Source organism: Sinocyclocheilus grahami, unplaced genomic scaffold (genome assembly GCF_001515645.1).
Source record: "Sinocyclocheilus grahami isolate Dianchi unplaced genomic scaffold, SAMN03320097.WGS_v1.1 scaffold350.1, whole genome shotgun sequence".
NCBI lineage: Eukaryota > Metazoa > Chordata > Actinopteri > Cypriniformes > Cyprinidae > Sinocyclocheilus > Sinocyclocheilus grahami.
Genome location: NW_015505529.1, coordinates 1,224,919 through 1,252,866, shown reverse-complemented (window position 1 = coordinate 1,252,866; position 27,948 = coordinate 1,224,919). Strand labels below are relative to the sequence as shown.

Genomic DNA, 27,948 nt, shown 5'->3' with positions numbered 1-27,948 from the left:
AACTCTGACTAAATTTTCATGCCAAACATTTGTGCTAGTGCGAACAGGTCTTTGAAATCAAATGGGAAAACATTTTCTTAAAACCCTCCTGTATGAGATCCTTAAAGTTTAACGATTAACGAAATGGCATTAACCAAAAGTTGTTAATAAGCAACTTTGGTTGCATAATGGAAGTGTCAGTTTCACAAATCTTTAAGTTTTTCTTCTACGTTTTTTGTGAATGCAGCATTCCCATCATGATCGATGGAGCTGTGATCGATAAACTCTTGTGTGTAAATGCCCTCACATATTCTGTTAGGAGACATCATGGCTCCTCAATCCAAGTGCAGTGAATCTGATGTGTATTAGCAACCAAAATTAAAGTTCGTCTATAATTTAAAACTAAAAAAAGTGGCAAGATTCCCCCAGAACTCACACCTGCCGGTGAGTATGCAAGAACTCTGGGCGAGTGCTCGGATGATGGCTTTTAGAAACGATGCCAAGGTACGCAGTGTGGACTGTCTCAGTCATAAATGCACATTCACACGTTAAGAGACCAGACCGGTGCCGATCAGTCAGTGGATTGCCATGAGTTAGTAGTTTGTGTTTGTAAACTTGCAGTGAAGACAGAGGTTTCTCTGTGATTCTGAACGACTCATTCGAGATTGGACCAGCGATCGGCCCATTTTATCCAGTTCTTTGGAAGAAGAGGGTGGGGCCTCTGGGAACGGCCAACGTAGTTGGTTCCAGATCCCTAGACATGCTCTCCCACCCCTCAGTTCCCACTAACCCCGTCACTTCTCCATGAGTGACAGCTGAATGATACGCTGCAATTCCTCTTCCTCTCGTCTTTGACGTAGCTCCGCCTCTTCCTGTTCACGGGCGGACAGTGCCATGGCTAGACGCAGCTGCTCATCGTAGCTGTGCGGTGGCTTATTGGTCGGTGTGCTGCGAGGGCTCTCCACAGGGCTGGGTTTGTGCTGTGGGGTTCTGGGTAATGGAGAAGAAAAGCAGTGACTGAGACTTCTACTAACAGAACATTGTCTTTTTGACAACAGTAAAATCAGCAATTTAAAGGAACACTCCACTATTTTTGAAAATAGGCTCATTTTCCAACTCCCCTAGAGTTAAACAGTTGAGTTTTACCGTTTTGGAATCCATTCAGCCGATCTCCGGGTCTGGCGGCAGCACTTTTAGCTGTAGCTTAGCATAGATCATTGAATCTGATTAGACCGTTAGCATCTCGTTCAAAAATGACCAAAGAGTTTCTATATTTTTCCTATTTAAAACTTGACTCTTCTGTAGTTACATCGTGTTCTAAGACCGACAGAAAATTAAAAGTTAAGATTTTCTAGACCATGGGTGTAGCAGGCGCAATGATATTACGCAGCGCCTGAAAATAGTCCCCAGCACGCTCCCTGTGCAAGCATGTTGTCACGTTGGTTATGTTGATGGAAGTTAGCCTATTTTCAGGCGTTGCGTAATATCATTGTGCCTGCTGTACCCATGGTACGGCAGCAAAGTTCCTTGATTATTACGCCGGAATGAGAGTATAGTTCCTAGCCATATCGGCCTAGAAAATCACAACTTTTCATTTTCCGTTGGTTTTAGAACATGATGTAACTACAGAAGAGTCCAGTTTTAAATAGGAAAAATATAGAAACTCTTTGGTCATTTTTGAACGAGATGCTAACGGTCTAATCAGATTCAATGATCTATGCTAAGCTACAGCTAAAAGTGCTACCGCCAGACCCGGAGATCGGCTGAATGTAGAAGCGGAATACTGACTGCAGACCTTTCGTGCCGGCTGGGGTCACAGGACAGAGAGTGGGTTCCTGGCTTACTGTTGGTCAAAGCCTCCCAGATCGTCACCTGTGAGGGAAGCAGAGAGATCAGGTATGTGTAAAAAAAAGTCTCACACCATGTTTCATGCACCAGTTGAGACACGTTAAACCGACAAATTATATTAATTGTATTTCTTTCATGTTAATCTGGGTTTTTGTCCTAACCAGGAGCTGCAGGGCTGTCATAACACGAAATATGGCTGCTGTAGGGTACTGCAGGGATGATGTATTATTGTAGGAATAAACTCGGAAACAACCATTTAAGCACTTAAGCTCCCACTGTCCTGAAGTCAATAAGTGTTTTGCTTAAATGCTTGAAATATGGTCTGTGGTTAACACAAACTCAAACGTTTTATTCTAAAACAAAAAATAAAGTGATACCACATTCATGATTTCTTTAAAGATTTTCCTTGTCTTGAAAAGGCGGATGCTAACAAGCAGCTAAATGGGACTACAGTGTTTGTTGGGATGGAACAGGTAAACACCACTTTCACAGTCTTGTTGTGTTTATAATTGTGCAAAAGACTGAAAGAGTTGAAGGAATCTTAAATGGTGGCAACATTGTAGTTCGTTTATAACCTACGTTTAGCTTTTAGAGTCTGGTGATTGTAATTAGTCTTCAAAATTCTGAAGCTGATAAATAAAAAGTGTAAGAAACAAACTTTTATTGGACACGGGGCTTCTTTTCTGCAATTATTCATAATTCAAAAGCTACTTGAGGTAAAGAAGCTGCATTAAATAATGTTTTGTGAATTAATTTGCCTTATAGTGACTTTGAATACCGAACAAAATTTGGCTCCACATAGCTTCATTCATCAAAACACATTCATTCATCATTTTTTGATTCAGTAAGGACAGAAAGATTTTTTGATGCCATGTGGTTTCAAGTCACAAATCAAATATGTGCATCTGTTAACATGCAAGTGTGTGACTGCATCTCAGACCTGGTCATATTCTGATCCAGCCTCTATCAGGCTCTGCTGGATGGCGTACTGTAGCAGATCATCTTCCTCTTCTCTAATGTTCACCCTCTGGTTTCCTCCTAAAATGCTGTAGCCTCGCGGAGCCTCAAACACACAAGGTGGGATCTCTCCTCCGCGACACGAGTCTGATTTATACACAAACACACATTCATGAATCCCAGTGCAGATTACTGTAGTCAAATGTATTGATCAACAGATCTGAGTTACATCTGTACTACAGGCAGCGCTATAAGGAATGCGATCATTAAACATTTATCCGATCAATTCCTCTCTGGCCATTAAAAATGGCAAGTGCTTTGTCTGAACACTGTATTACTTTGTAACACCATATTCTTCCGTCTGATCATCATCTTAAATGGGTTCTAACAATTACACTTCCCTGCAGGTTAAATGCAGGTTGATTCTTACTTGTGGAGCTGGAGCTGGACACGCTAGAAGAGTCGCTGCCTGGAGATGGAGTCTCTGTCCTGGGGCTGTCCTTCTGTCCGTCCCCTTCAGCATCCACTCGGGGCAAACCACCCTCTTCACAACCATTTAGGTTCCCAAAGGTGATGCGAGCATTCAGGATGTGGTAGATGGGAATTTCTGTGGTGAGATGTTATTTTTGCATTAGCCCAATTTTTCTCAAAATTACTCACCCTCAGGCCATCCAAGATGTAGATGGGTTTGTTTCTTCATCAGAACAGGTTTGGAGAAATATAGCATTACTTGCTCACCAGTTGCTTCTCTGCAGAATGGGTGCCATCAGAATGAGAGTCCAAACAGCTGATAATAACATCCCAGTAATCCATTAGCAATCCACACACTCCAGTCCATCAATTAATGTCTTGTGATGCAAAAAGCTATGTGTTTATAAGAAACAAATCCATCATTAAGGCACTTTAACGTTGCTTCTGGCCAAAATACTAGTCCATAATCCATAATAACGCTCCAGTCCATCTCACATCCTTTCACATCAAAATCCACCCACATATTTGTCTAGAACTGTTTTGGACTGTTTTTGCTTGTAAACTGTGCTTGAACTGTGCATATTTCTCTCCTGATTTTTCCTGAACTTTTTCAAAGCAATATTATGGATAGAAGATTCATATTTTAGCCAAAAGCAATTGTCTGAAGAAAAAAAAAACACTTAAGAATGGATTTGTTCTTACAAACATGTAGCTTTTCATTTCACATATCATTAATTGATGCACTGGAATCATGTGGATTTCTAGTGGTTACTGTTTTTAAGTTTTTATCAGCTGTTTGGACTCTCATTCTGATGGCATCCATTCACTGCAGAGGATCCATTGGTGAGCAAGTGATGTAAAGCTAAATTTCATCAAATCTGTTCTGATGGAGAAACAAAATCATCTACATTTTGGATGGCCTGAGGGTGATTACATTTTTCATTTTTGGGTGAACTTTTTTTTAAACGTCTGTGACTGTAACCTAGCCATAGTTTGAAGACAAATTTGCAAAAACATGTTAAAAATCTGTCCATTTTACAATTTTTAGACACATGGTTCCTTCTCAGTAGTTTCTTTTCCTCTCTCTCTCTCTTACCTATTTTGACGGGGAAGCCAGGAGGCAAGCGCAAGGTGATGAAGTCTCTAAGCTTGGCGAACAGTGTGTTGGAGATGGCCATGAGGTCGACGATAGGAGCCACCTGCTCCGACAGAGATAAAGGGTGTGATTCACACAACCACATCTTAGCTTTGAACCTGGGGAAAAAACATACTGTACAAATAAGACACCTGTGTGACCTCATACAGTCTTAGCAGTTTCGTTTCACATGTCAATTGGTGTCCAGAAAAAAAGCTACGTAATCTCTTATGCCTTATTTCAATCTCTTATTTCAAGTGGAGCAGTGTTTTTATGTAGTATTTATTGTATACTATTATATTATAGTATTTATGTATATTTTGACATTGCTTTTATTTTTATATTCTCAGTTTTCATTTTAATTTTTAAGTACATTTGTTATGTGCTTTTGTAATTTTTATTGGTTTGTGTTATATGTCATATATTTCTGTATATAGATATATTTCTATATAGCTTTTTTATTTTAATAATTTGAATATTTCAGCTTATTTACTAAAGTGATAAACATTTAGTTTTGATACCATGTATAAATAAGTGATGGAAATGATCCATTTTCATCATATTAAATTCAGATATAGTTATTTAGATTTATCATTCACAATATAATGATTATATTTTGTTTAGGCTACTTCTGTGTTGTTTCCAACTTGAAAGCTTCCCTTGTGCACTTGAATGCAGCATCAGAAAACTATTTGAAGAGGAACACAACACATCTCATCATTAATGGTTTTATATGGGTAAGTACCATTATTACTTTTGTGTATAGTTGCATGGTTATTTATTTTGATAAGACTCTTTGAGGAGAGACAAGAAGCGAATGGAGAGGGGAGAGTGAAATGGGATCGGGAAAGATCATGATCCAGATTGTGAACTCTTTTTACAATAAGCAACCACTCAGCACGTGATACAAACTGCATAGCGATATGAAAGGACCATTTTATTTAGAATGTGTCTCAAAATGAAAATGAAAGCAGTGTTAGATTGATACACTACCTTTGTGTTTTTGTGGTGAGGTGACAGGGCTGGCCGATGTCTCTCTGAGTCATGTTGGGATTAAAGTACTCCTCTGCCGTCACGGCGAAAGGGTTCGTTGCAGGGCATGATATCTGAGTCACCATAGTGTGCTATAAAACACACACACACACTTTATTTTGAGGCTACAGAAGTGATAAAATACTAGAAAAGCACTTTAGGTGTCTTGATGATAAATGAAGACATTTTTGACAGGCTCCGTTCACTCACTCCGTTGTTAGGCCCCATGTGCTGTTCAGCGATACCCAGGAAGGATTGCAGAGGAGTCTTGCCGCCTGAGACACAAGCACAACACACAGCAGGTCACATTACAGAAGACGTGCACAATCCCAAGGATTTGCATTACATCACAGTAACCATAGACAAGACAAAGACGCTGTTTGTTAGGGAATAATTTGAGTGGGCATAGAAATACTGAATCATCATATTCACTACAACATGCCCACCAATACACACGCTCATTGTGTTTTGTAAAAAAAAAAAAAAAAATTTAATTATCTATATTTTTGTCCTTAAATCTGCATTTTTATCCTTATGCTCACCAAGATTTGCATTTATTTGATAAAAAACACAGTAAAAACAGTAATATTATTAGATATCTATTTTCTATTTTAATATATTTTAAAGTTATTTATTTCTGTGATGCAAAGCTGAATTTTCAGCAGCCATTACTCCAGTCTTCAGTGTCAAATGATCCTTCAGAAATCTTTCATATATGCTGATTTGCTGCTGAAGAAACATTTTTTATTATTATCAATGTTGAAACAGTTGTGCTAATTAATGTTTGTGGAAACCGTGATGCACTTTTTTTCAGGGTTCTGTGATGAAAAGTTAATTTATTTGTTTAAGAATATTGAAAAGATCAGGATTTATTGGAAATATGAACCTTTTGTCTTTATGGTCACTTATAATCAATTTAATGCATTTCTTCTGAATAAAAGTAGTAATATATATTTTTTTAAATCTTATTGACCCCAAATATTTGCACAGTAGTGTTTCGATTTAAGAAAATTATTTTATTTAAGAAAATTCTCTTTTTTTATATATTTAGATTTTTTATTACAGTTTCAGCATTTCCTTACAGATATATATATATATACACAAAATAAAAACCAAGTTCATTCTTTGTCTTATTTATTTCAATAGACAGTACAAATCTGCATATAAGATTTATTTATTTTTTTCATTGTGTGATTGAAACTTCAAAAAAAAATATATCTCAGTGTCAATGTGGGCATGTAAAGATTTTGATTTGAGACACAAACTGGTCAGTCAAACGTACCTTTGGGTTTCGTTTTGTGCTGGTCGGTGAGATGGTCAGTACGTGTTCGTGTGATCAGCTCAACGTTAGAAGCACAGTAAACCTGAAGCAAAGACATGAGAACATGAGTTTAGTTCACTCTGTTTTTATAATTTGTTTGTTAATCTGCCACATTATATTCCTGACAGAAATACAACACTCACTCATCCCACACGAGAAATGCTGTTCAAATTATGGAGAACCTTAAAGCAGTGTTAGAATTTTCTGAGTATTACAGTGAAATGCTCATATTGCATCTAAAACTCCCTCTACGTGATTGTAGTGTAGACAGTTTAGCAGGTTGAAATGGGAGCTGTCTAGTTTTGTCATGTCGACTCTCTTCCAGTATATAACGGGTGTAACCGAAAATTGTTTCACAGCAATTGGTTCCTTTCCAATCAGGTCAACAGATGAAAAAATTGCAACTCTGTAACGCTATGCGCATCAAGGCATAAGTGCATGAATATTAATTGAGTCACAGAGTCGTTGCTTGGTAACCTTCCAGGAGTGTCCTGTCAAGTACCTTAATTAATATTCATGAGCCAAGCCTTCACCCAAAGTAAGATTTGTCAATTTGCCAGCTAATTAACACACACTTTAACAGCTTTCCTATTAGCCAAGGATAACTGTCAAGATAAATAAAGACATTCAGCTTGAAAAAGCTTTATCATCTAAGGTGTTTAATTATTTTTCTGAATTCTGTAGTGATTCTTGAATTTAATTCTTCCATGCTTGTTCGTTTATATAAAAGTGAAATCAAATGTATTTGTAGTGCGCTTTTCACAATACATATTGTTTCAAAGAAGCTTTATAGAAAATCATGATGTTAATGTTTTTAATATCTCAATGCCTTATAGTCACATTTAGCAGATTAGTGCTGGGTGATAATATAGTTTACATTTTGCAATAATGCAAGAAATCAAGCAATTGAGATATGCTGTTACACTTTTTGATAGTCCACTTTAGACATTCTACTAACAATAAGTAACTTTGCAACTACATGTCAACTAGGCTAATTCTCATTCATTTGCAACTATATGTCTACTAACTCTCAGAGTAGACTGTTAGGTTAGGTTTAGGGTTAGCAGAATAAGTTGAAAAACTTGCAAAGTTTCTCATAGTATGTTGTATGTTGTGGACTCATCAAAATAAAGTGTTAGAAGATATTAAGCAGACAGTCTACTAATACTCTAATGACTACTAGTTGACATGTAGTCAACTAGCGCGAGCCCAGAATTAAGTTCTATTTCACATCTTCTTGCTCTTGAACACATAAATACACCTTGCCAATTTGAACATTAAAGCAATTTTAAACCATTCAAAAGTCTGAAAATGCATCTATTTAGCATTTTTCTTATTTTAATATATCTCATTATAAATTGTATTATCTGCACAACTTTTAGTGACAAGTTTTAAACACAAATTTTCAATATGGTCTCAGACATTTGGATTCTACTGACTGTTGTATTGTGACATAAGCCGTACCTTTGCTTCGTACCCATTCACCACCTCCGTTTTCTCACTACGCCAGCCAAGAATGCCCGTTTTATTCCTGTAGAGACATTCGGGCATGTTACCAGGTTTCCAGCATGCCGTACAAACAGAGGTGAGTCCAATATCACACATTTTATGATAAAGCTTAGCCCAAAAATGCTGGCTCACACTCTCAGCTTCACAGTAAAGCCACAATAAAGGGTTACGATGCCCTTGCTTTTGAACATTTTAATTGGCGACAATGACTTGCCAATTGTTATTAAAGGGGTCCTATTATGCTTTTTCACTTTTTTAATTTTAGTCAGTGTGTAGTGTGTATGTTTGGGCATAAAAAAGATCTACAAAGTTACAAATCTCAAAGTCCACTCCAAGGGAGAAAAAAATCCCTTTTCAAGAACTACAACGAACGGCTCATTTGGACTACAGCGTTGGTTTCCGGGCTTTGTGATGTCACAAAGTGACCCATTAGAATATCATAAAAATAATTCCCGCCTACAGAAATTCGAATGGTAGGGGGGTGGAGAGGGGCGAGGTCGTGGTTAGAACGCTTGTTTGAGTGCATCAGACAAGACTATGATGAAGAAGAAGTGCTGCTGCAGAGTTAGTGCATCAGAGAAAACGAAGAAGAAGAAAAGTTGTTGTAACGTCAAGTTTTCAACATGTCTAAAGGCGGTCGCATACCGGACGAGAAGCGCAGCGCCGTGTCTAGAACAATTCTTACAACAAGTACAACACGACATAGCTGGGTCCCGTGGACAGATGCCGAAAGGCGCTACCGGTGTGCGTACACTCATAGAAAATAATGAGTTCAAATTTTAAAGACGTGGCACGATGTGACACTGTGCTTCTCGTCCGGTGTGCGACCGCCTTAAGAAACGCTGTTTTGTTCACCCCCGTGCCCAAACGTCTTTGTTTGGGCTTCCGAAAGCGAATGATGTCAGGAAACAGTGGTTGCAATTTATTTTTAACTCTGTTCCTGAGCATTATAACCCCAATTTGCTATTGTGTGCTGCGCATTTCACTGAGGACAGCTTCCACAACATGAGGGAGTACAGTGCCTGTTTCGCCAAAAAGCTTTTGTTGAAAGACGGAGCAAGGGGCGTGGCAGTATTGAAACACCGTTTAAGCTGTTCACCAATCACAACACACTGGGACATCTAACCAATCACATAACGTTTATTTTTTCGGAAGGTGGCCTTCATCAATCCCAGAACTAATCGAGCCGTTTGTGCCAGGCTGGGGAGAAAGTACTTTAATAATGTAAATTATGTGAAAAAGAATGCGTTTTTCGAACCACCAAGCATGAGAGCATGTTCTAGTACACCCCCAAAATAAAATCAAGACTTTGTAAAAGAGCATAATAGGACTCCTTTAAGTGCTCACCTCTCAAAGGAGATGTTCCTGGTATCCAGCTGTGTCGCCACCACGGGAGCAGATAGACGGGCCGCCACCTGGTCGTCGCTGGGTTGCAGCGCCCCCAGAAGGCTCAAAGTGTTTGTGCACGGCCTGGTGGAGGGCGAGGTGGGAGAGGAAGAGAGGCACGGCAGTGTCTCGCAAAACACCAGCTGTCTGTCATGATCCACTTCCATTACCATGGAGCTGGAGTCTGAATGACAGGTGGAGAGAGAGAGACCGAACGGGTGGAAGCCAATTAGAGACTGTGGCGAAGTGAGACTGAGGTTGTTTCCATGCCAATGACGGCTTGTTTGAAAGAACACTGAGTGAGAAGTGGCATTGAGAACAAAAGCAGAGATCAAACCTAAATCTGATTTGTAGGCAGCGAAAAATAAAGGTAGTTCAGTGCAGGGAAAAAGCCATCGCACGCACCTTGACCCCTGAATATGAAGCTGCGATTGCCTCTTTGCCAGGTCATTTGCTCAAATCCCATGAGCGTTGTGTCCACCCGCAAACACTGGCCACTCTTCCATACCCGATATGTGTCACTCGGACAGATACGAGACACGAGCGGAACTGGAAATAGAGGCAGAGTTCAACAATAGCAGGACATGAGGATGTGGAAAGAGTCCAAACATGCCATTTACATATCGTTACGGCTAGACATGTGCCAGTATTCGGTAATGTGATATATCACGTATATCACTACAACATGCCCTTGATATTTTTTTTAAATGTTTTGATTCTTTATTGTTCAGTCACACTTTACATTAAGGCTCTATTATTTAACATTAGTTAATTCATTAGTTAACATAAACTGCCAATGAAAGATTCTTCTATAGCATTTATTAATCTTAGTTAATTTCAGCATGTAATAACGTTACTCAAATCAAAAGTTGTAAATTTACTATTTAATGGACCTGAACTTACATGAAAAGCTGTAAGAATAGTAACTTCTCAATAGTGCTTTCAAACAATTAATCGCGATTAATCGCATCCAAAATAAAAAATTGTATTTTAGCAAATGGCTGCAATATAACAAAGAGTGAAAAATTTAAGGGGGTCTGAATAATTTCCGTACCCACTGTATGTGTATGTACTGTGTATATTTATTATCTATATATAAATATATACCCATGCATGTATATACACTATCAAGGCTGCATTTATTTGATCAAAAATACAGAAAAAAACAGTAATCTAGCAAAATGTTATTACAATATAAAATAATGGTTTCTATTTTAATATCCTTTAAAATATTATTTATTTATGTGATGCAAAGCTGAATTTCCATCAGCCATTACTCCAGTATAAAGTGTCACATGATCCTTAAGAAATCATTCTAATATGCTGATTTATTATTAGAATTATCAATGTTGGCAACAGTTGGGCCGCCAAATTTTTTTTTTTTTGGAAAAACAATACTTTTTTCAGGATTCTTTGATGAATAAAAAGTTAAAAAGAACAGCATTTATACAAAATTTTAATCTTTTCTAACAATATCAATCTTTGCTATCACTTATTATCAATTTAACACATCCTTGCTGAGTAAAAGTTTTAATTTCTTTCAAAAAAAGAAAGTAAGAAAGAAAGTGCCTTCTGGAAAGTATGTTTTCCACGACATTCTAATTTATTGAGATGCACCTGTATACTGTTAGAAAAGATTTCTATTTTAAATAAATCCTCTTCTTTTTAACTTTTTATTTATCAAAGAATCCTGAAAAAAAGTATCACAGGTTCCAAAAAAATATTAAGCAGCACAACCGTTTCCAGCACTGATAATAAATTAGCATATTAGAATGATTTCCGAAGGATCATGTGACACTGAAGACTTGAGTAATGATGCTGAAAATTCAGCTTTGCATCACAGGAATAAATTAGATTTTAATGTATATTAAAATAGAAAAATGTGATTTTACGTTGTAATAATATTTCACAATATTACATTTTTTCCTGTATTTTTGATCAACTAAATGCAGCCTTGATGAGCAGAAGAAACTCCTGTAAAAAACATTAAAAATCGCTCTGATCCCAAATTTTTGAACGGTAGTGTAATTAGGAAAAATATGTTACTTTATATATTAAATATATTTATATATAATATAAATTATATGAATTTGAATATATACATGTAAATATTTTCAAAATATATGCTGTATGTGTGTGTATTTATATATACATAATTTAAAAGTCCAGTTCTTTTTGTTATATTAAAAAAGTTATTAAACCTGTTATGACAACACTTTTTGCAACTTTTTTCCAATATCGTAATGATACCGTATAAAATACTGTATAAAATAATACTGTATAAAAGCTTCAGCAATTATCGCAACATGAAAATTTGATACCATCATATGCGTACGTGTGGCACCTACCCCAACTCGTAAACTCCCATTTCATTTCCACATAAAAGTCCTGTGCCTGAAAAACAAAAGGGACAGAGAAGTTAAGCATGAATGTGAGCGTACAGTGGAAGGGCGAAAGCACGAGACGGATTGCTCTGCAGCGAAGCACATGAATAATAAAACTCCCTGAGAGATGAGGAATGGGGAGAACCAGAGAGCTGACATATCCATCATAAACGAAAGGAAAAGAGCTACGGGGTGCCCAGGGTTTAAGAAAACTGGGAAAAGAGAGGTCTCGCAAAACAAACAATGACGTAGACTCAGTGGTTTCCCGTAAACCTGTTTGTTTGTGTTTCTGTATGCATGAATCTACTGGAATGAAGGGCTCAGGTGTGCAGGCAGCAGGTGGTTGTTAAGATGCTGTTTGTTAAGTTGGTGGCTTGTTGTTTTGCCATTAGCAGGTTCGGGGTTTATTAAGGTACATCTGGGGCTGACCTGTCGGAGTCTCTCCAGCAGGCGTGGGATCCCCGCCAGTCGCTTGGTGGTGCGCTGGTAGTCACGGTAACGCAGCACCAGACGCACCATCTCCGGATTACGTGAGCTGATGGCCTCCTGCAACACTGAGACAGAAGGTAAAGGTTAAATTGATACTGAAATTAGGGATGTGTGATATATTTACATTTAGAATAGCTTTGTCGTCAACTAATGCTCACTTATAGAGCTAAATACTAATAAATGAAAAAAATAATAATTTTTCATACAACGCACTATAATGTTAGGATGCTGAAATTTACCTGTATACTGTAACTAAGTTGTAAATAAAAAAGATAACTGGAGTATGTTTTACAAGAAAATACTATTTCTGCATTTTATTTCACGTTTAATCAATCAATTTGTGAAATTTACTGGCAATTTCTGAGTGAAAATAGTTTCTACATAAAAAGAATTTCAGTGTAGCAAAATGACAGATTTTAGTTTTTGGAATTTTATTTGGAATTTATTTAGACAAAATAATAGAACTTTAATATTATGCCAATTATCAGTTATCAACTGTCAATATTGAAACATTATTGCCAATTAAAATAACAGTTTTCTATGTAAATATATTTTAAAATGTAATTTATTTCTGTAATGGCAAAACGGAATTTTCAGCTTCATTACTCCTGCCTCCAGTGTCACATAATCCTTCAGAAATCATTATAATATGCTGATTTGCTGCTCAAGAAACATTTATTATTATTATTATTATCAATATTCAAAGAAACTGTAAGATTTCTTTACAATTCCTAGTAGCGTTTAAATTGTCTTATTGTCTTTTGATCAATTTAATGCATCTTTGCATAAATAAACAAATCGTACCGACCCCAAACTTTAATTATCAGCTAATCAGTTAATAACTATCAGTTAATAATTAACAGTTTATCATATTGGTCAGAATTACTGCATCCCCTCTCAAAATGCAAAGGCTTTTTTGCTGTATTACCTGTCCAGCCATTTCTGTTTTCTTTGCTGACATCGGCTCCACGCTGGACTAACAGACGGGCACACTCTAAATGGCCCAGCGTCACGGCCAGGTGCAAAGGAGTCCGACCCCGTGGGTCCAACACTTCTAAATCAACCTGTAAGACAGAGAGAGATTAGTTTTATTGAGAACTTCATGCAGTAAAATATTTCACAAACACAATTTTCTGTTTCTGCCCTAAAACAGAGATCTGTCAGAGCTGTGGCCTAGTAGTTGATGCATGTTCTCCAGAGATGCTGAACGTTTGTGCTCAAATGCAGGTTTGAAAAACACCTGAATTGTGTCCCATTACATTCCCCCTCTATGACATGAAACTATTTCTTTCTGCCATTCTGTTAATCAATGTTTAGAAGTTCAGTTAAGAACAGATTATATATACATTTATTTTTTATTTATTTGTATTTATTTATTTATTTTACATTTTCCCCCCTTATTTCATTTTCATCGCTGTGCCTCATTAAAGTTGTAACTTCAGCAGTGCTGGATACTGGATTCCCAGCATGCACCCCAACATGACTAAATTATGCAAATTACCTCATCAATTGTTTACATTATTTTCATTGGTGCTGTCATGTTTGTTTCCTTTAAGGTATGTGTCAGATCCTGACATTTTGATTCTGATTTATTACCATTTTGTTGCAATATACTGCAAACTGTAGTCAAATTAAGTAATATTTATTTATATAGCACTTTATACAATACAGATTGTTTCAAAGGAGCTTCACAGTAATAAGCAAGAAAATAACAGTATTAATGTTGCAAATCTTTTCAATTATGACAATAATCTAATTGCAGCTGTGAAGCAGCTCTTAAAAGACAATAATGTCTTTCTCAGCTCATTTTAGTTCAGTGTTGATTCAATTTGGTTCATTAACATTGTGTTGAATGAATGAATGAATGTTGAATGAATTCAGTTCAACTATAAAACAGTTCTAAGATAATAGTACATTATTCAGCTCAAGTCAGTTCAGTGTTGATTCAATTTGGTTCATTAACATTGTGTTGAATGAATGAATGAATGTTGAATGAATTCAGTTCAACTATAAAACAGTTCTAAGATAATAGTACATTATTCAGCTCAAGTCAGTTCAGTGTTGATTCAGTTCAGTTCAATAATAGGGCAAAGTTCATCAAATTATGAAATGAGCTTAATTTAGCTATATGAAGCTCTACAGAAAGCAATAGTGTTGTTATTAAACAATTCAGTTTAATAACAGTGTTGATGCTGCAGAGTTAATCAATTATGAAACGAATGACTATGCCATTCCAAACAACTGGAAAGGGAAAGACATGCAAACAAGATTTTAAAAAATAAGGTTTTTAAAGTATGGTTCAACAAACATGACAAAATGACAATTATGTTATTATTTTCTCACCTTAATGTTGTATGAATTTCCTTTGTAGAACATAAAAGAATATATTTAGAAGAATATCTCTGTGTCTTTGTCTACACAGTTAAATTCAGTGGGGTCCAATGCTGTTTTGGACCCCATTTGCTTTCAAAATATCTTAGTTTGTGTTCCACTGAAAAAGAAAGTCATGAAGATTTTGGAGATATGAGAATATCTTCAAGTATATGATAATCTTGCAGTATATGAGAATCTTGAGAAAGCCTTCAGAAAGAAGGAAAGAACAGGCATAATTCTGGCCACCCGCTATGCGGAAGGCATCACAGGTAAAAGGAAAAGAAGGCAGACGTGAAAGAGTGCGATGGAAAAGAGAAGTGACAGGCGATAATTAAGGCATCACACCCGAACATGACACATGACACCCGACAGCCATGGTGAGAAATACTTCCACACTCAAACTGAGATCCGCGTTAAGCACACTGGGATTCCACTCTTGTGAAAAGCAGCGGCGTGCCATACTGTTCCTCCAGCTTCTCATCCGAGTGATCTCTCTCGGTCTCTCTGCCCCTTTGAGCCAGTCAACTATTTCACTGACAGTCTTGAGAGTTTCAAAAGTGTTTATGATTCTCCTTATGGGAGGATCATTTATAATAAGATCATCGCTCACTGTCATCCAAACGCAAACACAATCATTCCGTTCACCTCCACGCACTACCACACATTTCAGTAAATATGCTTATGTTTATAGATGCAGGATGACCCATTAATCATTATTTGATGAGTTGGCCGGCCGTGGTTGTGTTGGCCATATTTATAAGCGTACCCTCCGAAAGCAAGGTCATGACAGACGGTGCATGTTGAATCGTGTATGTGGAGCAGAAATGAGAGTCAGGACAGCTTTATTTAGAGACTTGTATGTGAGCCATGTTTGCTGTGTTTAATGAAGCATTTGGATTGGCTGTGTGGCAGTGGAAACATTATTACCCAAGGGCTTAACTTGTGCTGCGAGTGTTGCTTTGGAGTTCTGTACTGTACTGATTAACTTGGTGCACTTATTTACACTTCGCTCAAGGTGCATGTGTGAGTTCTTGTGTTTTCTTTTCCGTGCCTACTGTATGTGTGTATAGTGCATTATTTATTCATAGTTATTGCTATTATGGCTACTACAGTTACTCATGATTAAACCCCTAAATTATTTTAAGTATTAAAATTAAGCACGTAGCTCAGCTATCTTTTCTAGGTGTTCAGATTTGTGATTTTCCCCTGGTCAGTCATAAAATAGGTTAAAAAAAAAGAGAGACACAGAGCCATATCTTGAGCCTAGAATATCAAAGATATTTGAGGGTGGGCTCTTTTAACTTTGACCAATAAAAGAAACCCTGCTTGAAACTGCCTTGCAACACACTAAAATCCACCCAGTGTACCCTGGTAACCACATGGCAACACCTAGGCATAATTATATAATTTCTTCAGAATACACATTAATTTCTTCAGAATACACAAAGCTGTAATTTGTATATTATTATTTACACTCATAATTTCTTCAGAATATTTAAAGTCGTAATTCATATGTATATAATATAATATAATAATATATCAGTGTTATTTCAGTATTATTTACATACTCGTAGTATTTATTAATATTTTGAATTTGCTTTCATTTTTATGAAATAAAAACTTTTAATTTTAATTGTAGTTTTATTTATTTTGTACGGAAGTTCTAAGAGGCCATGCATTATTATTTGTTTTCCTTCTTGTTTTCTCGCTATCACGACATCATTTTCTCGTGATCTCGACATAACAAGAGTTGTTTTCTTGTTATTACAACTTCTGTAATATATATATATACAGTGGGTACGGAAAGTATTCAGACCCCCTTAAATTTTTCACTCTTTGTTATATTGCAGCTAAAATTCCGTACCCACTGTATATATATATATATATATATATATATATATATATTAGTGCTGTCAAATGAATAATCAGGATTAATCACATCCAAAATAAAAGTTTTTATTTACATAGTATATGTGTGTGTATTGTGTATATTTATTATGCATATATAAATACACACACATGCATGTATATATTTAAGAAAAATTTTACGTTTATATATTAAATATAATTTAGATATAATATAAATTATATGAATATAAATATATACATGTAAATACATGTAAATATTTCCAATATATATATACTGTATGTGTGTTAAATAATTTAATAATAATAATTTATGCATTTAGCAGACGCTTTTATCCAAAGCAACTTACAGTGCATTCAGGCTACACATTTTTTACCAGTATGTGTGTTTTTTGGGAATTGAACCCACACCCTTTTGCACTGCTAACGCAATGCTCTACCACTGAGCCACAGGAACATGAATAAAGCTCAACAATTTTTTTGTTACTGCCCACTCACATTTTAACTGGCCTTAACATAAAAAACATAAAAAAAAACATAAAAATTATGAATTTAAATGTATGCTTGTAAATTTGAAAGTGAATTTGAAATTATCTATTTTTTACATTTGAAATTAGTATTTTTCCCCACAAATATAAATAGGCTTTTTAGGCTTCTTTACAAACAGGATTTACAATAACAGCTGTAAAATGATACAGGTATAGCTCTGGCCCTGACAGTTCCGTCAGCTGACCTAAAAAACACTGGTCCCAGGCCAGTGGGCCATCCTTATTGTTGAGGACTGATTGCGTATGATGTGTGTCATGCCACAGAATAAATCACACTCATGTTATTGTTATTGTTAAAGAAAACTCCAGTGCGTCCGACACCCTGCTCTGTAATTAGCCAGCCCCTTTCGTAACATCGTGACGGCACTCACCAGCAACAACTGAGGCCCCACGGCCCCTGAGGGCCTCTAGTTAGAAAAACAGCAGCCTGGTCCCCAGAGTGAGATGAGTGCTACGAGAAAAAGGGTGTGGATGAGTGGTGGGGTGGGGGTTGCTATGGTAACCCTGGATGAGGAGTACAAATAGGAGACACAGGCCGATGGAGGGAAAACTAGTTTTAAGTGAATGATGGCTCTTGCATCGGTCCTCTGGGGTTCTCCAATCAACCCTGACACTAGATACGGCTCAGATGACTGACAGAGAGGGAGAGAGAGAAGGAGATAACTGTCAGGAGGTGTGCATGCTTGAGCCGGTGAGTGAGGGACTGAATGAGATTGATAACTAGTTCTGAGAGCTTCAGGGAGAGACGGAGAGAAACGTGTAACTCGGTAAGACAGATTAGCAGCTGTGAGAGGAGGACGGAACAAAGGAGAAGGGTTCAAGAAACATCAGTTGTTACAGACTCAGACTGGCCTTCTGGTGACCTGAAATGCTGCTATATATACCCCTCTGAGACACTCTAGACAACACACAAACAATAGCACAAACACAAACAGTCCCTTATCTCATCTGATCACACAGCTACATTCAAATACAGACAAACATGCTGACTATCATCCTGTCATGTGTATAACAAAGATTTACCATGGCATCCACCAAAACAAACCTCTATTAAATTTAACACTTTTGAATTTTGTCTCATTATTTGTCCTACATCGGCTGTGGTGAGGGACATAAATGACACTTTAAACTATACTATATGGGCTCACGTACCGCTCTCATTCAGCACAAATCCAAATGTTTCCATATTCGCAATGTATTTGAAGCTAAACCATTATTTATTAAATTAACTGGGCTTTGTACGTTCCAATATCGAAGAGAAAAAAATCATAATGAACAAAAATATGCCGCACTGGAGTGGACCGGGGCTCACGCTGTACGGCACAGACTATAGGCCTAATACAGATTATTTCAATTGACTGTGTAACATTTTATCTGTATTGGTAATTCTATGTTTTATTTCAATAATGAACAGGCCGTTTGCAATGAATATGTGCGCATGAGGCGCCAGCGCGATCAAATCGCTGAAACATAAAATACTCCGTCACTTACAATAGGGCATAATTTCCCCTGAATATCCAAAAGACTGCAAATGTGACATAGATTTTATATAGCCTAACAGTTCAACAAAAAAGGCAATATTAAGTGTACATTTTACATTTTAAATGTAGCCTACATTTTAAACACAATATTGTCAATATTGTTTGTTATATTTTACAAGGAAATAATAGTTCCAACAAAATCCGCAACAGAACTGGTGTGCATCTCCAAGCAACAGCAGTGTTTCGTTAGTGAATGAATCTGCAGCTCTGAATGATTCGGAGAGTACTGATAATCGGAACTGATTAATAACCCTTTCATAACTACAACCATTTGATTTGTTACTGAATGAATGAATGCTTCGCCTTGCTCATTAGACAGTGACTTGCCGCCACCTACTGGCGATTTTAGTTTTGAATCTACAAGTATAACTTCGTTTTGCCATCATTTATTGCTTTATTTATTATATTAATAATACACTTAATGAAATGTGAAGAATATGACATACAACATGACAAACAATTAATAAGGCTAGAAAAACGTTGCCTCTATAACAGTAAAAATGCACATGTAAATCAATTTAAGAGGGCAAATATTGTCCCTTAATGGAAAAGGCGTGACTGCGGTCTAAGTTGGGGGTACTCAGAAGAATGTTAGGCTAAATGCCCTAGGGGGTACGCCATTGTAAAATGTTTGAGAACCACTGGCTTAATGGATTACTGCGTTGATTGCCTGTAGTATATTTTTAATAAAATATAAAATTTGGGCTTTTTACATCACTGTCTTCTTATATTAAGCCACGTTAAGCGCGGTTTTCTATGGGGAAGAAAATGCTTATCATGCAATTTAGCTCATATGGGCTCATCTGCTTGCATGTACACGGAATATATTTTTTATAAATTCTATAGCATATTTGGTCTTTTTTTTTTTATCACCGTCTTCATTTAGCCGCGTTTTCTTTATGGGAAGAAAACGCTTTGTTCTTACCTGCTTTCATGTATAATTTATTAATAAACTGTATACCGAATTCGCCCTTTTTATACCACTATCTTAGTCCATTAATTAAGCGTTTTCTTTCTATGAGGGATACTCTTAAAGTGCAATTAAATTTACCGGGTTACGTTCATATTCTGGGCTATTCTGCTTGTCTGTATGCTTTATTAATAAGGTATGTACTGAATTTAGTCATCCAGTGGTTTACATTAAGCGTTTTAGAATGTCCCAAAACCGTGCCTTGGACTTGGACTATTTCGTCCAAGTTCAAAACAAAACTCTATTGTGAACGTATGGAGCTGTATGAACCACTACAATCTGTAAAAGTAAGCAGGAAGTGTTTGTCCGAACTCAACTGGTTTTGCGAGGGAACGCAAAGTTTCTCGAGGGAACGCAAAAGTTTTGCGAGAGAACGCAAAAAATCTGACAAATATTTTTTCCTCCCACCCCAAATTTTTTCACTCAATCTGATTTTTTTCCATCACCATGTCCCTTTAGGGGCTCCGTAATTTTTCGAAGCAAGCAAATTTCATGCGAACGGACGCACAATAAAACGGCCATGAACACCTGCAGACTTTAAGTGAAGGAGGGACACGAGCCATATTTAGGAATCAGAATATACACTATTTTTTTCTTGCTAACCACATAGCAACACTCCAGTAACCATCCACAACACCTCAGCATGATGGTGGTGAGGTTGGCATGGGGAATCTTCTCATTCTACTGTTAACACTGTAAAAACAAAGTTAATATTGCTTAATTAATTCATTAATAATGTTTTTTTTTGTATTCATTAATAAAACTGTTAATAAAAATTGTATTCCATAATAAATAAATAAAATACTATACTATACTAGTACTACTTGTATTAAGTCTTTTTGTGGCAGTAAAGACAAAAGTTGTCTTGAAGTTGTAAAAATTCTAGTATTTATTAATATTTGATATATGTATATATGAATTATCTTTCATTATGTTAACATTTTTCCATTTAAGTTAGTTTATATATTAGTATATATTAAGGCTATATATTCTGTTCTAGTTTTACCAAACATTAAAATTCCAAAAAGAATATTTATTTTATTTTTTGCAATTGCTGTTTTTATATTTTGCCAAAGCAACATTTACAATTTTAATTTATTTTTTTAATCTGATATTTTACATTATTTCAGCTTTATTTCATTTAAAGAAAACAATTTCTCTTCAAAACTGGCCTAAAAAATTGTGAAGAGATTTATAATGTTACAATAGATTTCCATCAAATAAATGCTAAACGTTTGAACAGTAGTGTGTGTGTATATATATATATATATATCTATACTATATCGTTATCTATATATTACTAAATGTGCATGTATATGCATATAACTGAAAAAAAACCATTTGGTTTTTGACATAACTGTGGTATTTTGGTGGAAACTAGTTACCATGTTAAATCTTTGTAAGGTTTCTTGAGCGGTGAGGGTCGGTATACAGAATAATAAAAATAATCGAAATCCTACCTGAAACACCTACACATTACAGTTCTCCTGTTCTGATCGGAACTCATCTAACCCACCTACACTGCATCTTTCTGACAGCCCTGTAACAAGCAAGCACACTTTCCTGCTGACATGCATGCACTGCATCAGACAAGTGCACTAACTCAAATTCATGTTAATTACTAATCCTGCCCCAAAACATTGAAAGTGACAATCTAGTGTCCATCCTCACATTTTCACATGGATGCTTTTCCACATAGCTGTCCATCCCATCTCTTCTTTCTCTCTCTCAGTTGTGAGCCTGCTGGAGACTGCATTATTGATAGTCATCTCTGGCTGGTGCATCTGCTCTTGCACTCTTTCTGCCTTGGCTAATGTTCTCTGGCAGCTACTTAAACCAACATCAATCTTTCATTGGAAGTCCAAACTGTGCATGTGGGAGGCAGGCAGAAGAAAATCATACGTGTGTGTGGGGTGCATATCGCAGCATGTGATAGATTCCGCTGAAGACTTTGCACAGGCTCGCTTGTGTGGCCTTATGCATAAAAATGTGCATACATGCATAGATTTACACATGCACAATCTGTTTTACACATAAATGGAATCATGTGCCTCTGCACATTCACTTAAATCGTCTTTTATTTTAAGACAGAACAACATCAATGCAAAGAAGCACTTAAAGGCTGTGATGTGGCAGAAGAATGAATTGCATAGACAAGGATGCAACCCTGGAGAGAGGTGAACAAGAACTTACAGATTCTTTAAATAATTCTAGGCAGAGAGACATATGCCACAGGAGGTTGACACACACCCACGGTGCGGTTCATATTCTGGAGATCGACATTCAGGGCTCAGCTATAAGAGCTGAGGTGACTGCCTCATAGTGTGGGAGGCAGAAACCAACAGAGCTTCACCAAAACACAATGCTACAGCCATCAATTTTTAACTAAATGTCAGCGCAAAAATATACAGTAGGAATGTCACAATGGTACAACAAAGACTGTATAAAAGACATTCAGCTCCATTTCACATTCAAAACTGTTTCAGATATGGCCAGTTTAGAGTCCATTCTGGAAATCCAAGCAGTCTGACTGTGCTGGTGATGACATGTCCTTTGCTTTACTCCGGTAAATGCCACAGTGCTGGTGGGTTGAGATAAGAGGAAAAGGAAGTGAGAGAGGTCATACTGGAACTCTTTCAAAGTTAAAAGGGATAGTTCACTCAAAAATAATATTAAAATATTATATATATCTAAATGTTTTAGATAATATTTTACTATATTTCATATTTTGTATATTTATATTAAATCTTGAAGAATATTTTGACTGCTTTTGTCCATTCAATGAAAGTCATTGGGATCCAAAAACACAAACTGTTTCAAAATTTCATCAAAGAATGTCATTCAGGTATGGAGATACCAGTGTTATTTTAGATACTATATTTTGAATTTGAATTAGATTTAATTTTTTATTGTATTTTAGTTTTTATTATGTAATTTAATTGTCCTTTTGTGATTTTTTTATTATAGTTTTTGTTTTTATATTTCTTTTTAGCTTTATTTTTTAATTTTTAGTACTTTTACTATGTCAACTTGAACTTGAAATTTCAGTTTCCCAATTTAATTTTTTATTTAGGTTTTCCATCTAATACTTTTATTTTATTTTATTTCAGCTTCCTTTAAATTATAGAAAATAATTTTTAATAGCTTAAGTTTTGCTTACAAAAACAAATCTGGGGAAGACTTGTTTTTTTTCAGTATTCCAAAGCATGATTCGAGTCTGATTCTTCATGACGGAATTCTTTTTTTTTTTTTTTTTTGGTGAACCATCTCTTTAAAAGGAGAATACTGTCATACTAGATGTTATACTTCCTACGGATTTCACATACAGTATGGTTTGAGGTTACGTTTGTATATCCAAATTAGAATAGAGGAATATTTACTGGAAAAAACAAACGTCTATGTAAATCATAGAGATGAGTAGTACTTATGAAATAGATAGAGCCTTGTAGTATCTCCAGTAGGCAAATGCAGCACAGCTCGCCTACTCGTGTCATGTGCAATTGATAGCTTTGTATGTGTGTGTGCCAGTATGTTTGATTGTGTTGCTACTTATTATTTTATGGTGAATTCAGATCATAAACTCTAATCAAATTAGATACAATTGCACCTTTCATTTCCATAATTTCAATTCGACAACCCAATTTGCTGGCCTTTTACGAGCTCTGTCTACCACTGTCCTTGTCAGTTTGTTAAAAGCTTCCCATAAGTTAACTAAATCTCAGCAATCCCCTCCCAGTCGCCCAACGCTCGTCCCCTGTGACAATGCTATGTCGCAATTAGAGTTGGGTTACGGGTGTAGAGCAGGAGGGGCGAGTGTTGAAGAAGAGAGGCAGTATATCAAACGGGAAAACTGAACAGATGTGTGGACAATGGCAAATGTGCTGATGGAGGGCCACGGGTAAAGAAATTGCCGCCGTGTTGTGTTTTTGCTGAAGCACTGCAGACTTCACTCAAAGACACAAATCCACATGCCGCTCGACAATTTCTCTTATTTTTGGACTCGGTTCTGTAGATGCATCAGCCGGCAATGGTTCTTCTCTCTGGTTTGCTCATTCAATCACCCACTCTATCCATTCGCTCTTTCTCAATTTCCTGCCGCTCTCCCCCAAGCTGTCATCTGTCCACTTCCTCCCCCATGACTGTTTTATGGCACTGTCAAAGCAAACTGCATATTGAGCTTCTTTCCCCTTCGGTAACTTCTTTACCCCTCCTCTTCCTCCTCCACCAGCACCCAATCTCTTTGCTATTCACATCCCTTGCTCTCCTCTGTTCTAATAGCTTAAGTCCCCCCCCCCTGTTCTTTCACTGACACCTAACATCTATCCCATAATCCCGTGTGCTGGTGCAGCAACTTTTCCCCTTGTCAGGGTGGTTACGTGCCTCATTCACTGGAGAGGAACGATTGAGACAGCATTGACCTCCCTTCGCGCCTCGTGCCGTCCCCGGAGGGACCCGGTTTGACTCATCGAGCCACACCCTATAAACGTGGCTCGATTATGCTGTCAGCGGCCTGTAAATCAACTAAACTGGAAGTGCTTTATATCACAGTGATCATCGAGAGGGTTAGGGGTCTGAATTATTACCATCAGCCTGAGCAATAAAAACCGGCACAGGAACAAGATGGCTAGTTTTGAAATGAGTTATAGTTTGTTTGGGGTTTGGAAAGATGGAATCATGAATGGCTGCTGTAACAGAGATGGAAGACTTTGCTCAAATGAGCTGAAATTATTTAATCATAAAGCAGAGAGTTAAATCAGAATAGTGAACTAGAGAACACAGGCCTTGATGATAACTGAAGTGGGCATTTGATTCGACTCCGTTTGTCTTCTTACATAAACTTCTGTTTGTTACAGAAAAATGCATTCAGGTTTTCATCTTGGGTTCTTCCATGATGATGTAGCTCTTTAACTTTATAATATAAGTAACCTGACGTGTGTCAACAACAAATTGTGTATTATTTAATGAATCTATTGTATAATATTAAATATTTTAAATCAAACCGGGATTAAATTAAAGAGCAATGTTTTAATAAGTCCATTTCTTCTTTTTTATTTGTTTGTTTTTCCACCTCTAATGCTGTTTTTTATTATGTGTCTGCTGGTTTATTTCTCCATAATCTTTGAAAGAATACACTGATGTCACACTGGTTTTGATTATTTCTATGAATCTGTAAATTAATGTTGCATTAAAATTGTGATGTAATGGAAGTAGCAACTGATCTTTTCTTCTGTAATGCAGCGTTCATCCAAGTAAAATGGATTATCGGAAAAATTAAATATGTAGAGCGGGACTTGGTTCTATCCATTGTTTGTTGATTAGATAGATAGAGGCAAATCTGAATGTGAGCTTGTAAGAAATGGGCGTTTTTTCGCGGACTTAATGATTGGAGAAGTCTGTTGTTTCGCTATGATGACTGAGTTATAGCATCTTGATTACAAAGTTTTATTACAAAACAGTGATTTTGTCATAGATAGATGCTGATGTTGCTCACTGCGCCATGGGAGAGAGAGAGCATCTCATGCTGCCATCTGTGTCTTGATATTACTTAATATCTCATAGATATTAGGCTAAAATAAAATCAAATGGAGTTTTGTTCATGTTTGTATGTCTCTCATATAGAATATGATAAAATAGGATGTTGAAACTGGTTTATAAACAGAATATAAATTCTAGAAAGCACTCTGTGAACAGCCAGTTTCTTTGGCAATGAATGTTTGTGGCTCCTTGTGAAGGGTGTCAATGATTGTCTTGTGGACAACTGTCAGATCAGCAGTCTTCCCCATGCTTGTGTAGCCTAGTGAACCAAACTGAGAGGCCATTTTGAAGGCTCAGGAAACCTTTGCAGGTGTTTTGAGTTGATTAGCTGATTGGCATGTCACCATATTCTAATTTGTTGAGATAGTGAATTGGTGGGTTTTTGTTAAATGTGAGCCAAAATCATCACAATTAAAAGAACCAAAGACTTAAACTACTTCAGTCTGTGTGCATTGAATTTATTTAATACACGAGTTTCACAATTTGAGTTGAATTGCTGAAATAAATGAACTTTTCCACGACATTCTAATTTATTGAGATGCACCTGCACTCTATTAAACAGATAATCGAACAGAACAGGTTCTTTAAATTATAGGCTACTGTACAATGTGTTCCTTATACTATGATTGGAATTATTGACCCTGGACCACAAAACCAGTCTTAAGTCGCTGGGGTATATTTGTAGCAATAGCAAAAAAAAGCATTGTATGGGTCAAAATTATCGATTTTTCTTTTATGCCAAAAATCATTAGGATATTAAGTAAAGTTCATGTTCCATGAAGATATTTTGTAAATTTTCTACCATAAATATATCAAAACTTAATTTTTGATTAGTAACATGCTTTGCTAAGAACTTCATTTGGACAACTTTACAGGTGATTTTCTCGATATTTAGATTTTTTTTGCACCCTCAGATTCCAGATTTTCAAATAGGTGTGTCTCAGCCAGATATTGTCCTATCCTAACAAACCATACATCAATGGAAAGCTTGTTTATTCAGCTATTTTATTCAGGCTAAAATTGATCCTTATGACTGGGTTTGTGGTCCAGGGTCACATAAGATCAAATCAGCTGAACGTATGCTTTGTGGAGCTGAACAAAACATAACTAAACCAGTCATGTTGTAATCTGTCTGTTTGCTTGGTGTGTCTATATTTGCAATTTGTTTATTTATTTATTCATTTCCTTCCCATACATTCAAATCAACAATTCAATGTCTTCAGTTGACCATATATAGTTCTGCACAGTAATCTCAAATTCTAATTAATTACAGACTAATTCCACACTGATTCTTGGAATAATGTACTGCATTAATAATTCTTTTGAAGAAGGCTGATCAGAAAGACAAACACACCCTCTCCTGACACACCATCTATCCTCCGGAACTGTGAGTGGTGAACGTATAGGCTGATCTGTAAGCATCATTCACCCACATCCTTTGTATGCAATGCCACTTTATTCTGCAGCCTCTCTGTGTTTTACACCATCTCAGATCGAAATAAAACTGCATTTGTGATAATGTTTCCGCCAGATGTGTAACATGAGCAGGTTTGGAGAACAGAGAGTGTGTGCCGAAACCTAGTGAGCAAACGGTACCTGAAAATACAGCATTTTTACGCGTTCGAACGTTATACGCCTCAAAATGCGGACTAGGTAGGCAACTCGCTAGGTTTGAAGACACAGCCAGGGTGTGAGTTTTTTTTTAACACGCATTTCTGTTTGTAGTAAACATATCAGCAAGTAAATAAGCACTTAACTGAATAGACGTGTTTTTAATGAACCAGCAGACGATGAAGAATCACTTTTCGCCCTTTCATCACAGATTACAAGCCGAATGAAGTACCCTAATCAGTTTCCTCAGACAAACGCACGGCCCCGTTCCTCACAGCATTATCCGCCGCGAGACTGTCACGCGGAAACGAAAGCATTTTACCTGCTCGAGCGCTGAGAGCTCTTTCTCCAGCTGCCGGTGTTTGTTATGCCACACCAGATAATGCAGGTGGTAGCGACTCTTCTCCGGAGTTTTTCTGGCAGAAATCATCCTCGGTGCATAGTTCGCCGCTGCTCTCTCCCCCGTTCCCTTTCCCTGCTTTTGTGCGGTATCAGTTACTTTTATAAAGGGTGCGTACTATATTATTATTATTACTGAAACGACCGCTAAGGGGATTTCTCTCCCTTTTCTTATCCAGCATCGCCTTTTGCATACTAGCTTGGCATTCAGTGTGTCTGTGTTGAAGGCAATTTCAAGCTTGTGTGCATGAATGCTCTCCGTTCTGTTGTCCACTCCCCCTAGACTCTTCTCCCTCTCCTCTCTCCTCACACACTCAAACGCGCGCACGCTCGCTCGCGGAGGCTGAGGCAGGGCTCTTCGTTTCGCCGATGAAAGCGACTCAGTCACACCTATGAGCCACTGAACTTCAGTGTGTGATTCTGTCATACTGCCCACTGCGCCGTGCGCATCTCATTCTGCCATCTCTGTCTTAATATTACTTATAAATATCTAATGGACGCAGTAGCCTTTATTAACAGAACACAGTTCAGTTCTAGAATTCTGTTTTTTTTAATGGAACAGATAATAGAACAGAACAGAACATGGCGTTTGTA

At 36.9% G+C, this 27,948-nt stretch overlaps 1 protein-coding gene across 1 annotated transcript; it reads right to left on the bottom strand.

The window, feature by feature from the left end:
* Positions 1-6: 6 nt before the first annotated feature.
* LOC107548583 (ankyrin repeat domain-containing protein 13B-like) lies at positions 7-27,614 on the bottom strand. Its single transcript, XM_016229322.1, has 15 exons — positions 27,278-27,614; positions 13,440-13,575; positions 12,452-12,576; positions 11,987-12,032; positions 10,044-10,187; positions 9,600-9,822; positions 8,208-8,274; positions 6,705-6,786; positions 5,633-5,697; positions 5,384-5,514; positions 4,352-4,509; positions 3,215-3,391; positions 2,768-2,931; positions 1,775-1,851; positions 7-969 (listed from the first exon to the last, which is right to left on the bottom strand). The coding sequence occupies exons 1-15, from the start codon at positions 27,383-27,385 to the stop codon at positions 774-776; spliced, it is 1,899 nt and encodes a 632-aa protein (XP_016084808.1). The 5' UTR covers positions 27,386-27,614; the 3' UTR covers positions 7-773.
* Positions 27,615-27,948: the final 334 nt, after the last annotated feature.